The sequence below is a fragment of the Castor canadensis genome, chromosome 2 (assembly GCF_047511655.1).
Source record: "Castor canadensis chromosome 2, mCasCan1.hap1v2, whole genome shotgun sequence".
Classification (NCBI taxonomy): Eukaryota; Metazoa; Chordata; class Mammalia; order Rodentia; family Castoridae; genus Castor; species Castor canadensis.
Window position 1 is genome coordinate 59205122 of NC_133387.1, and position 13969 is coordinate 59219090.

The 13969-nt window shown below is 37.6% G+C and overlaps 1 protein-coding gene across 5 annotated transcripts in view; it reads left to right on the plus strand.

Moving 5' to 3' along the window:
• The window catches only part of Pclo (piccolo presynaptic cytomatrix protein), a 371116-nt gene that overhangs the window by 179949 nt on the left and 177198 nt on the right, over positions 1–13969 (plus strand). For all 5 annotated transcript variants that reach the window (XM_074064870.1, XM_074064869.1, XM_074064871.1 and 2 more), the window contains exon 5: positions 8717–13790. In XM_074064870.1, coding sequence (XP_073920971.1) covers positions 8717–13790 — 5074 coding nt within the window. The remainder of the gene's footprint in view (positions 1–8716; positions 13791–13969) is intronic.

A 13969-nucleotide genomic window follows, 5' to 3' on the forward strand; every position in this document is an offset into this window, starting at 1 on the left:
GATGTTGGCTATAGGTTTGTCATGTATAGCCTATATAATGTTGAGGTACATTCCTTCTATTCCTAATTTTCTGAGAGCTTTTATCATGAAATGGCATTGAATCTTATCAAAGGCTTTTTCTACACCTATTGAGATGATCTAGTGGTTTTTGTCATTGCTTCTATTAATATGCTGTACTACATTTATTGATTTGCATATGTTGAATCGTCCTTGCATCCCTGGGATGAAGCTGACTTGGTTGTGGTGAATGATCTTTCTGATACATTGTTGGATTTGGTTTGCCATTATTTTATTGCGGATTTCTATACTGATGTTCATTAAAGAGATTGGCCTGTAGTTTTCTTTTTTGGATGTGTCCTTGTCTGGTTTTGGGATGAGTGTAATAATGGCTTCATAGAATGAGTTAGGCAGTGTTCCTTCCCTTTCTATTTTGTGGGAAAGTTTAAGGAGTGTTGGTATTAGTTCTTCTTTGAAGGTATGGTAGAATTCAGCAGAGAATTCATCAGGGCCTAGACTTTTCTTTTTTGGGAGATTCTTAATTTCTGCTTCAATTTCATTGTTTGTTATAGATCTGCTTAGGTGGTTAATATCCTCTAGGTTCAGTTTTAATGGTCATAAGTATCTAGATATTTGTCCATTTCTTTAAGATTTTCCAATTTATCAGAATACAGGTTCTCAAAGTAGTCTCTGATGATTACTTGAATTTCCTTGGTGTTTGTTGTTATCTCTTCTTTTACATTTCTGATTTGACTAACTTGGGTCTTTTCCCTCCTTATTTCAGTCAGATTTGCCAGGGATTGTCAATCTTGTTTATTTTTTCAAAGAATCAGCTTTTTGTTTTGTTTTTGATTCTTTGTATGGTTTTTTTAGTCTGTATTTCATTAATTTCAGCCCTTAGTTTTATTATTTCTCTCCTGCTTATTTTGGGTTTGCTTGTTCTTGTTTTTCTGGGAGTTTGAGATATAGTATTAGGTCATTGATTTGAGATTTTTCTGTCCTTTTCATATATGCACTCATGGCTATAAACTTTTCTCTTAGGACTGCCTTTGCTGTGTCCCATACATTCTGGTGGGTGGTCTTTTCATTTTCATTAACTTCCAGGAACCTTTTGATTTCTCTCTTATTACTGATCATTAGGCAATGTGTTTTTCATCATCCAATTATTTGCATATTTTCTCCTGTTGCTTTTGTTGTTGAGTTCTAGTTTTATCGCATTGTGATCAGTAGAATGCAGGGGATTATTTCTATTTTCTTATATTTGCTAAGGCTTGCTTAGTGCCCTAAGATATGATCTATTTTGGAAAAATTTCTATGGGCTGCTGAGAAGAATGTATATTGTGCTGTTGCCAGGTGAAATATTCTATAGATACCAGTTAGGTCCATTTGATCTATGGTGTCATTTAGTTCTAGGACTTTTTTTTGTTGTTGTTGATTTTTTGTTGGGATGACCTATCTATTGGTGATAGAAGAGTATTAAAATCTCCCACTCTTACTGTGCTGGAGTCTATATGTGCTTTTAAGTTCTTTAGTGTATGTTTGATGAAATTGGGTGCACTGACATTGGGTACATACAGGTTCATAATTGTTATTTCCCTTTGCTGTATTGCCCCTTTTATTAGTATGAAGTGTCCTTCTTTGTTTCATATGACCAATGTAAATTTGAAGTCTACTTTGTCTGATATAAGTATTGCTACTCTTTCCTGGTTTTGGGTCCATTGGCTTGGAAAATCTTCTTCCAGCCTTCCACTCTAAGCTAGTGTTTATTTCTGTCAATAATGTGGGTCTCTTCTAAACAGCAGATTGTCAGATCTTCCTTTTTAATCCATATTGCCAAATGGTGTCTTTTAATGGGGAAGTTGAGTCCATTGACGTTCAGAGTTAATATTGATAGGTATGTGGCGATTCCTGCCATTTAGTTGTTTTTGTTATTGAAGGAATTGATTGTGTGCAGCAGAACCAGTGCTACTTTCTGATTACTTGTCTTTTCTTCTCCTGTGCTTTGATACTTCCTGCCCTCTTGTGGTTTTGTTTGCTTTCATCTTCTGTGTGCAGAACTCCTTGTAGCACTTTCTGTAGTGGTGGCTTATTAATCATATATTCTTTTAGTTTGTTTATTGTGGAAGATTTTTATTGCTCTGTCAGTTTTTAATGATAGTTTTGCTGGGTAATGTATCCTAGGGCTAAAATTATTTTCGTTCAGAGCCTGATATTCCTCACTCCATGCCCTTCTTGCTTTTAAGGTTTCTATTGGGAAATCTATTGTTATTTTGATGGGTTTACCTTTGTATGTTATTTGTTATTTGTTTTGTTTTGTTTTTTCCTCTTACAGCCTTCAATATTGTTTCTGTGTTCTCTGTGCTTGTTGTTTTAATGATAATATGCCATGAGGAGGTTCTATTTTGGTCAAGTCTGTTTGGTGTACTGGAGGCTTCCTGTACCTGAATGGGCAAAACTTTCTCAAGATTTGGGAAATTTTCTGTTATTATTTTATTGAATATAATATATAACCCTTTGGCTTGTACTTCTTCTCCTCGTTCAGTGCCCATGATTCTAAGGTTTGGTCTTTTGATGGAGTTGCTGAGCTCTTGCATATGCCTTTCACAGCTGTTGAGTTGTTTGACTAAGATTTCTTCTGTTTTTTTCTTTAATTTCTATTTTTATCTTTGAGTTCTGAGATTCTGTCTTCCCCTTGTTCTGATGGAGTCTGATGGAGTGGGCTTCTACTGTGTTTTTTGTTTGACTAAAGGGACTTTTTATTTCCAGGATTTCTGTTTTATTCTTTTTTCTAAAGTTTTCCATACCTTTGTTCAACTCATCTTTTATATTTTGTGTTGTCATTTGTAATTCATATATCTGTTTTTTTATATTGTCCTTTGTTTCACTTTGGTATTTATTGAAGTCCTCTTTGAGTTCATTTATTTGTTTCTGTGTCTTCTCATGTTCTTTATTTTTGGTGTCTTGAAATTTCTTAAGTACATCTTGTACATTTTGGTTAGCCATGTCTAGTATCTTCTTCATAAGTTTCTCAGTGATTTCTTCCAAGATTTCCTCTTTGAGAGTTTATTTGTGGGCATCACTGGGCTCACTAGTAACATTTATCATTATTTTGTTGGGGTCAGGAATTGGGTATCCATTTTCTTCATTTCCCATGGACTCCTTTATTGAATTTTTTTGTTTTTGAGGAGTATAGTTTCCATCCCTCCTTCTTCCCATTGCTCCACTTGGTGCTGTGCAACTATGTTCTTGACACACTAATTATTGGTTTTAATTGCCTGTTTTCTTTCCCTCCACTTATTTTTTGTGTTGTGACTTACTTGGTTGTTAGCTAGGTTGAGGTGCTTTTTCTGTCCCTGGTCTGGAGGTGTCATTTAGCAATAATAATATCACAGGTAAAATACCAGACCATTTGTTTACATATTATATAGAAAACTACTTAGTGACAATAAATACAAACAGTGGGAGTCATTGGGGTAATAGTTATTAGGCTAGATATAGAAACTTGGGTCATTGATAAAGGGAGGGTGGGAAAAGAGTAGTGGGTGGGAGAAGAGGTATAGGGGCTGCTGGGTTTTGTGGTCCTTGAATGCATTTAGATGTATTTCTATTGTAGTGGAGGGTACTTATGTCAAGAATTGCAGGGGACTGGGGTCATGTACAGTTGGTGCAGCAAGCTAGTCAGTAGGTGGTGAGTGTGTAGGAGGGAGGGGTAGTGTGGTGACAGGTTGGGGAAAGTTTGAATGAGGAAGGTAAAGTCAGGGTCAAGAGTGGATGAGAAGGGGAAGAAAGAGTAGTTAGGAGAGAGGACAGTGGATTGTAGCATAGGAAAAGGAGAAAAAGTAAAGGGGGTATGAATAGGGATAAGAAAATACTGATGGTAAAGTTAATAGTACAGAAAAAAAAGCAGATACGACACAACAAAAATTCAGTCTGTTTGGCAGACTGGGGCAGGTTCAGTGTTCCACCCCCACCTCTGCTGTTGGTGTTGGATTACAGTTCACTGTTTTTGCTTTTCAGTTTTGTTGGGGGGGGTGGTTCACTGGATTATGTTCCCAAGGGGTGGGTAGGGGTGTCACCCCTGGTGCATAATGCTTACCTGTTCATTCTGCAGATTGACACAAGCAGCTTTGGAACCTGCTGGCAGGTAGAAATGGCACTGCTTTTCTCAGCACAGCGTAGGGAGGCTTTCCACAGGTTAAGGGTCCAGGATGTTGCAGAGTTTGATTCTGATTGATGCTCTGTCTTCTGTTTGTTGGGAAAAAAAAGGACAAGAAATAGCCAAGGGGCTTTTTCCCAGGGTGGGACATGCCTTGCTGGCTGTGCCACGTGGGATTTTTGCACTGTTAGGTGCAATTAAAAGTTGATTTATGGGTCAGACCTTGAATTTGATGTGCATCTAATGTGTTGGCAGGTTATTATATTGACTAGAAGCAATCAGAATTACTGAAGTGTAGCTCCAATGTCTCAAGGTGGTTTCTGGAGTTACAGAACTTAGGATTTCTGATTCTGTACCCTAACCACATCTTGGATCCCCCCAAAGCTTCCTTCTTAATGTGTGCATTCCTTACATTATTACATTGCTTTATCAACATAAAATTCTTTTGCAGGAATGTTTTCTCTGCCATTTACCCAGTAGGGGAAAATTTATTTAGTCAAAACTAGGTAATGTAAGCCACAAATCTTCTTAGTCAACAAAAATCTTTAATTTAAAGGTGAATAAATGAAGTGACTGTCTTGCTGCAACTTGTCCTTCTAGAACTTCCAGTTTTCTCCCAGGATTTCCATAGAACATGAGACCACTAACAAGAAGTGAGAAAAAACTTATTTTCTGTTGTGTACCTAAAACATACAGTAATAATCTTAATGTTTTCTTCTTGCAGATCAGTGGGTCATTTTGTATAGCTGGCAGGATCTCTGCTCTCCACATGGTGATTCCCATATTAATGGCTTAGTTTGACTTTCTCAGCCCTGGGGAATCTGACTCCAATATATCATAGAAAAAACCCTTACCAGTCTCCACAATTGAGAAATCAAAACCAAGCCAGTACACTTTTGTATGATTCCTGAACACAGATTCTGTGTTCTCCCTTCTGAACCAGCACAGAAGTAACAACTTTATTTCAACCCTGTCAGAAAAATTCCTGGTGGCTCTTCTTTTCCCTAGTGGCAGTCACTTCTCCAGCTACTGGACTCTAGAATAGGTTAGTTTTTTAAATCTATTGTTGCCTAAAATCAAAATAATACTGAATTTACTTCTGACCATTTTCCTGGCACTGTGATAAATATTATGATAGCTGCTTTAAAGATGGGGAAACTGGATTGCTGTACCCCAAATCACATAGCTGGAAAGTAAGGTTATTGTCCACTTCTCATGTAAAAGCTGTGTTTGTAGCCACCAAATAAGATGTTATCCTCCTGGGAGATCCTTAGTATACTGCCTTTTCATTATTATAGACACTCTTCTGTCTTAGCAACTCCCACCAAAAATCCTAAATGATGTACTTTTCACTTTTCATTCATTTATATTATTTATTTATTCATGATATTGTTATATGTTGTTTACATTTCCTTGTTGCCACATCATTTTGTTTCTCCATTCAAACTTTCAAAATGTGTAGATTTGATGGAATTAAAATTAACCCTGAAATATAATAAATATTTTTAAAGTTTACCTTTTTAGCTTTTTTTTAGCTTAATATCCTTAAAAGTCATGTTGTTTCAGATTTCTTTTTACACATTTTCCTAAGCAGAATACTATTCATCTATCTTAAATATATTATACTGAGACTATACAGTCCTTCTGATGAAAAGCAAACTTTGAACAGCCTTTACCATGTACTTCAGCTTCTGTTTAAAATGACTGAAGAATTAATACACAGTTTGCGTATAGCCATTGTGTGAGCTTGGCTGCATGGTCCGATAGGGTGAAAAATAATCTGGCTTTCTGTAGTGACAAGAATGCTTATGTTCCAGTGTTTTGAGTAGAAGTATTTGATCTTTTGCTCCAGGCCCAGTGAATTTTATCTACTTAATATTGTTTAGAGTATTTCAAATGTGAGACCATCAATCCATGTTAACATGAACCTTATGTAAATAGATAAAGATCATTCATTTGTGGTTCAATTTTAATCCATCAATATTAAATTGTTTTAGGAAAATTAACCAAACACTTATTGTGGACTTTCTTTCCACATTTTCCATATAACCTAGAATTCAGTTTTTAATCACAATAATATTAAAAAACACTTTTGTTTTCTATCAATGTGGAAGGTTATAGGCGTCAACATTTATCAAAAGGGCCCAGCAAAATTCAACAGTGCGAATAGGTTTCAGCACATTCTCCACTATTAGTGATGCTGAACAAATCACTGCCTTTCTCTGACTGACCTGTTGTTCAATAAATAGTAGTAAGATTTGGAAGGAAAAGGAACTCTTCACTGTGTTTTTAGGAAAGGGAATCTTAACCTCCAGTATTTTTGAGCAATTGTTTTATATACACATTCTAGAAAGACTCAAGTAGTCATAATGCTATGCATGGAAAAAGTACAATATATATTAAAAGTAAAAGTCAGTATAATGGAGCCAAATGCTAAAAATTTAAAATATATAGAAATTATTTTCCTCATGCAAAATGTAAAATAATATTTCTATTTTTTAATGTATACTTAAGCACTGGGGACATGGCTCTAGTAGAGTGCTTGCCTAGCAGGTTTGAGGCTTTATGTTCAAACCCCACTACCACAAAAAAAATTTTAATTAAATAAATAAAATATGCTCTAAGTGTAGTTATTTTCACTCAGCACCTCCGTCAAATAAAATTTTTATGCAAAAAGAATACACTTGGAATTTTATTCTTATGTAAAATTTTCAGAGGTTGTTCTATATTGCATTACATGTAAAAGTGAAACAATAAAAATGCCAATTTTCTGATTATTAAAATGAGAAAAAATATATTTTTAAAAATCAGTGATATTTATGCACACATTTATATGTATATATGTGTTACATATCTATAGTAATTTAGAAAGAACTATTTGAATCCATTCTTATCATTAAATACTATGTTAATAAAAAGCTTTATATCTTATTTAAAATAAGTACACCCTCATACACTTTTGAAGTAACTGAGAGAAAATTCTCAATGTCTTAGTCCTGTGTAATGAGATATTGGGGAGAAAACAAGCCAAATTATTTCACCCTCATATGAATCTTTTGATCACATCCTCCTGATTTATGGTACTTCAGATACCCATTTGAAGATGAATAATTAGAGCAAATGTGGTCTAACATACACACTGTGTTTTACATCTTTCTGTGATCCATCTGCTGTTTCTTATTTGATCTGATTTTTCTCTTGTTAATGGATGCTATTAATGAAGCAGTGTCAAGCAATAGAGACTAGCTAACTTACATGGGTACAAACTGTCCTAGTTTTCTAACCAAATTCTCTTACAAAAAGCAAGTGGATAGTACAGGAAGGGTAAATGGATAAACAGTGTATAAATGTTGTACTATGCTGATCTCTCTGTATAAAGAAGAGATTTTCAAAAATTATTAACAGTATTTGTAAAGATAAAAGTTTAGGTGCCTTAAATCAAAGAGGCAAAGGAGCTGTTTGTAATCCATGGTTCACAAGCTAACAGTGCAGTGAAGTAGGACACAAGTTAGGGGACTACGCACCTAAGGCTAATTAGTATGAGAACAATTGACTTTAAAAATGTTTCAACATATTGTGGTAAAATAAGTACATGACTTAGTCCTTCAGAATATTTCAGTGAAATGCCTTTTGGTCAGCTACCTTGATTTCCTGATCAAACACTCCTAACATGTTATCTTAGACCTGCCAGAAACTAGAGCAAGCATTTTATAGTCTTGCTACCTTCTGATATAGACTAGAAAGAGTCATTTAGGAAACAAAATTATCACAGCATCAGCACCACAGGAAAATATTGATTGAATCTTGTGAAGCATGTGAGGAAAAAGACCAGGACCAGGAGGGATAAGTGGGCCAGACATAGTAATGAAAAAAAACAGACACGTGAAGAAAAGATACATTCAAAGTTTGTAATTTCTAAACATTTGTTCCAAGTGATAGAGTACTAGTAACAACAACAGTTCCAGGTATAAATACTGTTTTACAGCTTTCACATGGTCCTGCTTTAAAGCAGTGCTGTGTTTGAATCTTATAACAAATGCAAAACAATTCCTTTGTAGTAGGAGACACATGTAGTATTATAGCATGTGAACTGCTTATTTTGTTAAGTAAAATCGTTACCATTCCATAAAACTCATAGTCTAGCATAAAGCCCGTGATGTGCTTTCTTTGGTCTTTCCTCAAAAGTCTTAATTATGTTAATGAAAAATTATCGTTAAAAACTTTTTCCGTGATTTAGACTTTATCCCAAAATAAATGTAGTGAGAAAGATAATACATGTGAAGGAAAATTAAATTGAAATATAAAAGGGTTTAGTGTTAATGGAAGAAAATCAAATGCCATTGAGAATTAACGTGTAAATAAAATTTAAATGAAAACTAATCTTGATTAAGAAATGTCAACTGTTTCCACTTTTATTTTCATTTAAACTTTTAAAAATACTGTTGTATAGTTGAAATATTTCCATAATTATTCTTCAGTTCTTAAAGGTAACTTGGGAGTAATGGAGAGGCCTGTTGTTTGGTTCAGCCATGTTAAGTTTGCCTGTCTTTTCCTTTCTGCTAGGAAAAGGAAGAGGACAAATCAGACACAAGTTCTCAGCAGCCTAAAAGCCCACAAGGTCTGAGTGACACAGGCTATTCTTCTGATGGAATATCAAGTTCCCTTGGTGAAATTCCAAGTCTTATTCCAAGTGATGAAAAGGATTGGATCAAGGGTCTTAAAAAGGACTCCTTTTCACAAGAAAGCAGCCCTTCCAGCCCCTCAGACTTAGCTAAGTTAGAAAGCACAGTCTTATCCATTTTGGAAGCTCAGGCAAGTACACTTGTGAGTGAAAAATCAGAAAAGAAAACACAGCCCGATGAGGTTTCTCCTGAGCAGCCAAAGGACCAACAGAAAACTCAGATTTTATCTGAAACTCTGGAAATTACTACTTCAAAAGAGGAACTCAAGGAGAGTCAAGAAGAAAAGAAAGACACTGCAAAAAAGGATAGCCAACAAGGCATTCCTTCCAGTAAGGAGCATGCTGAAAAGTCTGACTTCGTTGATGATGTAACAGCAAGAAGACAGTCCTATGATTCAGTTGAAGACAGTAGTGAAAGTGAAAACTCACCTATTCCACAAAGAAAAAGGAGAACTAGTGTTGGTTCATCAAGCAGTGATGAGTATAAACAGGAAGACAGTCAAGGATCGGGGGAAGAGGAGGACTTCATTCGAAAACAAATCATAGAAATGAGTGCTGATGAAGATGCTTCAGGTTCTGAAGATGATGAGTTTTTTAGGTGCCAGCTCAAAGAGATTAGTAATATTACTGAGAGCCAGAAGAAGGAGGAAACAAAAGGGAAAGGGAAGGGAACAGCAGGGAAACACAGGCGACTGACTCGCAGAAGTAGTGCAAGCTTTGATGATGATGCAGGGAGACGTCATTCATGGCATGATGAGGATGATGAGACGTTTGATGAAAGTCCTGAACTCAAATACAGAGAAACTAAAAGTCAGGAGAGTGAAGAACTGGTAGTTGCTGGAGGTGGAGGGCTACGTCGATTTAAGACAATTGAGCTCAATAGTACCATAGCAGATAAATACTCCACAGAGTCATCACAGAAAAAAACAGTTTTATATTTTGATGAAGAGCCAGAATTAGAAATGGAAAGCTTGACAGACTCTCCAGAGGACAGGTCAAGGGGAGAAGGATCTTCTAGTCTTCATGCTTCCAGCTTCACTCCTGGCACATCCCCTACCTCTGTGTCATCACTGGATGAGGACAGTGACAGCAGCCCAAGTCACAAAAAAGGAGAGAGTAAACAGCAACGCAAAGCTCGCCACAGATCGCATGGACCTCTTTTACCTACTATTGAAGATTCTTCAGAGGAAGAAGAATTGAGAGAGGAAGAAGAATTACTAAAAGAGCAAGAAAAGCAGAAGGAACTAGAACAGCAACAAAGAAAGAGTTCGAGTAAGAAATCAAAAAAGGATAAAGATGAACTTCGAGCTCAGAGAAGGAGGGAAAGACCAAAGACACCACCCAGTAATCTCTCTCCCATCGAGGATGCATCACCAACGGAAGAATTACGCCAGGCCGCAGAAATGGAGGAGCTCCATAGATCATCTTGTTCGGAATACTCACCTAGCATAGAATCAGACCCAGAAGGTTTTGAAATAAGCCCAGAAAAAATAATAGAAGTACAAAAAGTTTATAAATTGCCCACAGCTGTGTCTTTATACTCCCCAACTGATGAGCAATCTGTTATGCAGAAAGAAGGTAGTCAAAAAGCATTAAAAAGTGCGGAGGAGATGTATGAAGAAATGATGCATAAAACCCACAAATATAAAGCTTTTCCAGCTGCAAATGAACGAGATGAGGTGTTTGAAAAAGAGCCTTTGTATGGTGGCATGTTAATAGAGGATTATATTTATGAATCTTTAGTAGAGGACACATACAACGGATCAGTAGTTGGGAGTCTACTAACAAGGCAAGAAGAAGAAAATGGATTCATGCAGCAGAGAGGAAGAGAGCAAAAAATAAGACTTCAAGAACAGATTTATGAAGATCCTATGCAGAAAATTACAGACTTCCAGAAAGAGTTTTATGAGTTAGAAAACTTATCTGTTGTGCCTCAAGAAGACATTGTTTCAAGCTCTTATATCATTCCAGAAAGCCATGAGATAGTGGATCTGGGTGAAGAAAAAAAATTATTAGATGCTGATACTGCCTATGAAGAACTCATGAAGCGGCAACAGATGCAGTTAACGCCTGGATCCAGCCCCACTCAGCCTGCCTTTGGAGATGATCTGACAGAGTCCACCATGGACTTTGACAGGATGCCAGATGCATCTTTGACATCAAGTGTTCTCTCAGGAGCATCACTTACAGACTCAACCAGCAGTGCAACACTTTCTATTCCGGATGTTAAAATAACCCAGCATTTTTCAACAGAAGAAATTGAGGATGAATATGTAACCGATTACACAAGAGAAATTCAAGAAATAATTGCCCATGAATCACTAATTTTGACTTACTCTGAGCCTTCTGAAAGTGCTACATCTGTCCCACCCTCTGATACACCTTCCCTCACATCATCTGTTTCTTCAGTTTGCACAACAGATAGCTCCTCCCCCATTTCTACCTTGGATAGCATAACCACAGTTTATACAGAGCCAGTGGACATAATAACTAAATTTGAAGATGCTGAGGAAATGTCTTCATCAACTTATTTTCCAGGCAGCATTATAGACTACCCAGAAGAAATAAGTATATCTTTAGATCGGGCCACCGTACCAGAAAGTAGAACTAGTGGTGATCATATTGTAATTTCCTTATCTGACCTGGCATCTTCTGCCACCGAATCTGTAGGAATGAAACCTGGGGAGCCAAGTGTTCGTACTGTTTCCACTGACTTAGCTGCATCTGAAAAAGATCTAATTAAAAAAACCAAGAAGGAAGCTGGGGATGGAATTATTCTGGCGGTTTTAGAAGCTTACAAAGACAAAAGGAAAGAGCCTGAGGTTGAACTAACAAAAATTAGCTTATATGAAACTGGGTTTGACCAACCACTTTCTTCTGTAATAGGCCCTCCAATGAAGGAGCAGCTTTTATCTACACACTCGAAATCTGGAAAGATCTCTGGTCAGGAAAAACCTCCATCTCAGTTACCACCTGGCAGTCCTCCTGTTTCCTCTCATCCAACTAAATCTCGTCCATTCGTCCGAAGGTCTTCTTTGGACATATCAGCCCAACCTCCTCCCCCTCCTCCTCCACCACCACCTCCTCCCCCTCCCCCTCCTCCTCCTCCTCCTCCTCCCCCACCACTGCCCCCTCCAACTTCACCTAAACCAACTATTCATCCTAAAAAAAAATCAACAGTTGTAGCTTCAGTGACTCCAACTAGTACAGCTACACTTCTGATGGATACTGATACTACTGCAGAGACCACAACTGCTCGGAGGAGTGATGCGCTATCTGGAACAAAAATATATACTACTGCACCTCCTCCTGTGCCTCCTAAGCCTTCTTCAATTCCATCTGGTCTTGTATTTACACATAGGCCTGAGCCAAGCAAACCTCCAATTGCCCCCAAACCAGCAGTTCCTCAGCAACCAGTAACTACACAAAAAACAACAGATGTACACCCAAAACCAACAGGTCTACCATTAACTTCAAGTATGTCCTTAAATTTAGTGACTTCAGCAGATTATAAATTGCCTTCTCCCACCTCTCCACTTTCCCCACACTCTAACAAGTCCTCCCCGAGATATTCCAAATCCCTTATGGAAACTTATGTGGTTATTACATTGCCATCTGAACCTGGCACTCCAACAGATTCTTCAGCTGGTCAAACAATTACCAGTTGGCCCTTGGGATCACCCCCGAAAGATCTGGTTTCCCTTGAACCATTGTTTTCTATAGCTCCTCCTGTAACAGCTGCTGAAATTCCAAGCTCTACACAGCAAACCCTGTACCTCTCAGGAGCTTTGGCGCCTTTCTCAACTGCCCCTGTTGGAGCACCGTCTTCATTTCAGGGACTTCCTGGGTCACTTACACCATTTCTCACAACTGAATTCTCAAAGGCTGAGGTTTCAGCAACCAGAAGTACAGTTCTGAGTATTAGTCCCAACAGTATTTCTATATCAGTTCCTTCAGAGCCTCTTGCACTAGATAACCTACATTTAGAGAAGCATCAGTATAAGGAAAATGGACAGTTGCAACTTGCTGGAGATGCCATTGATTTGCGAACAGCACCAAAAACAGAAGTTAAAGCAACTGAAAAATGTATGGATCTTTCTGCTTCTGCAATGGATGCAAAAAGGCAGACCACAGCGAATGAAGTTTATGGGAGACAAATTAGTGCTGTCCAACCTTCTATTATAAATCTCAGTGCAACTTCATCATTAGTGACTCCAGTACCCCTGGACACTGAGACAGTTCCTGTTGCAACATGCACAGCTACTGCAAGTTACACTGTAGGCACAGAAAGCCTGGTAGGTATAGAACATACAATGACAACACCACTCCAGCTTACCACATTGAAGCATGCTGATTCCTCATACAGGATACCAAGTAGTCAGGTCTTTCCTACAGTTAGGGAGGAAGCACCAATAAACTTGTCTGTAAGCACCTCGGCACATGCAGTGACATCAGCTGTTACCAAGCCTGTCACTGCACCTCCTGTTGGTGTCACAAATGGATGGACTGATAGCACTATGTCCCAGGGGATCACTGATGGGGAAGCGGTAGATCTTAGTACAACAAAGTCTCATAGAACTGTTGTAACAATGGATGAATCTACTTCAAATGTGATGACCAAAATAATAGAAGACGATGAAAAGCCTGTTGATTTGACTGCAGGACGAAGAGCTGTGTGCTGTGACATGGTTTATAAACTACCTTTTGGAAGGAGCTGTACCACACAGCAGCCTGCAACTACTCTTCCTGAGGATCGTTTTGGTTATAGGGATGACCACTATCAATATGATCGATCAGGACCATATGGTTATAGAGGGATAGGTGGCATGAAACCTTCTATGTCTGACACTAACTTAGCAGAAGCTGGACATTTTTTCTACAAGAGTAAGAATGCTTTTGGTTATTCTGGAGGAAGTGATGCAGCAGTAGATCTAACTTCAGGGAGAATTACTACAGGTCAGTATGATGTGGCAACAGACCTTTCCTTGAAATACCAATATGGTGTTCCTCATCTCATTTCAGGATGAAAATGTGGTCCCTATTCCAATTTTGTTGCTTCTCTTTCTTTGGATATTTTGGCAACATATTTTGGAGTATATGTGCGCTTTTGTTTCTTCGTTTTTTTTTTTTTTTTA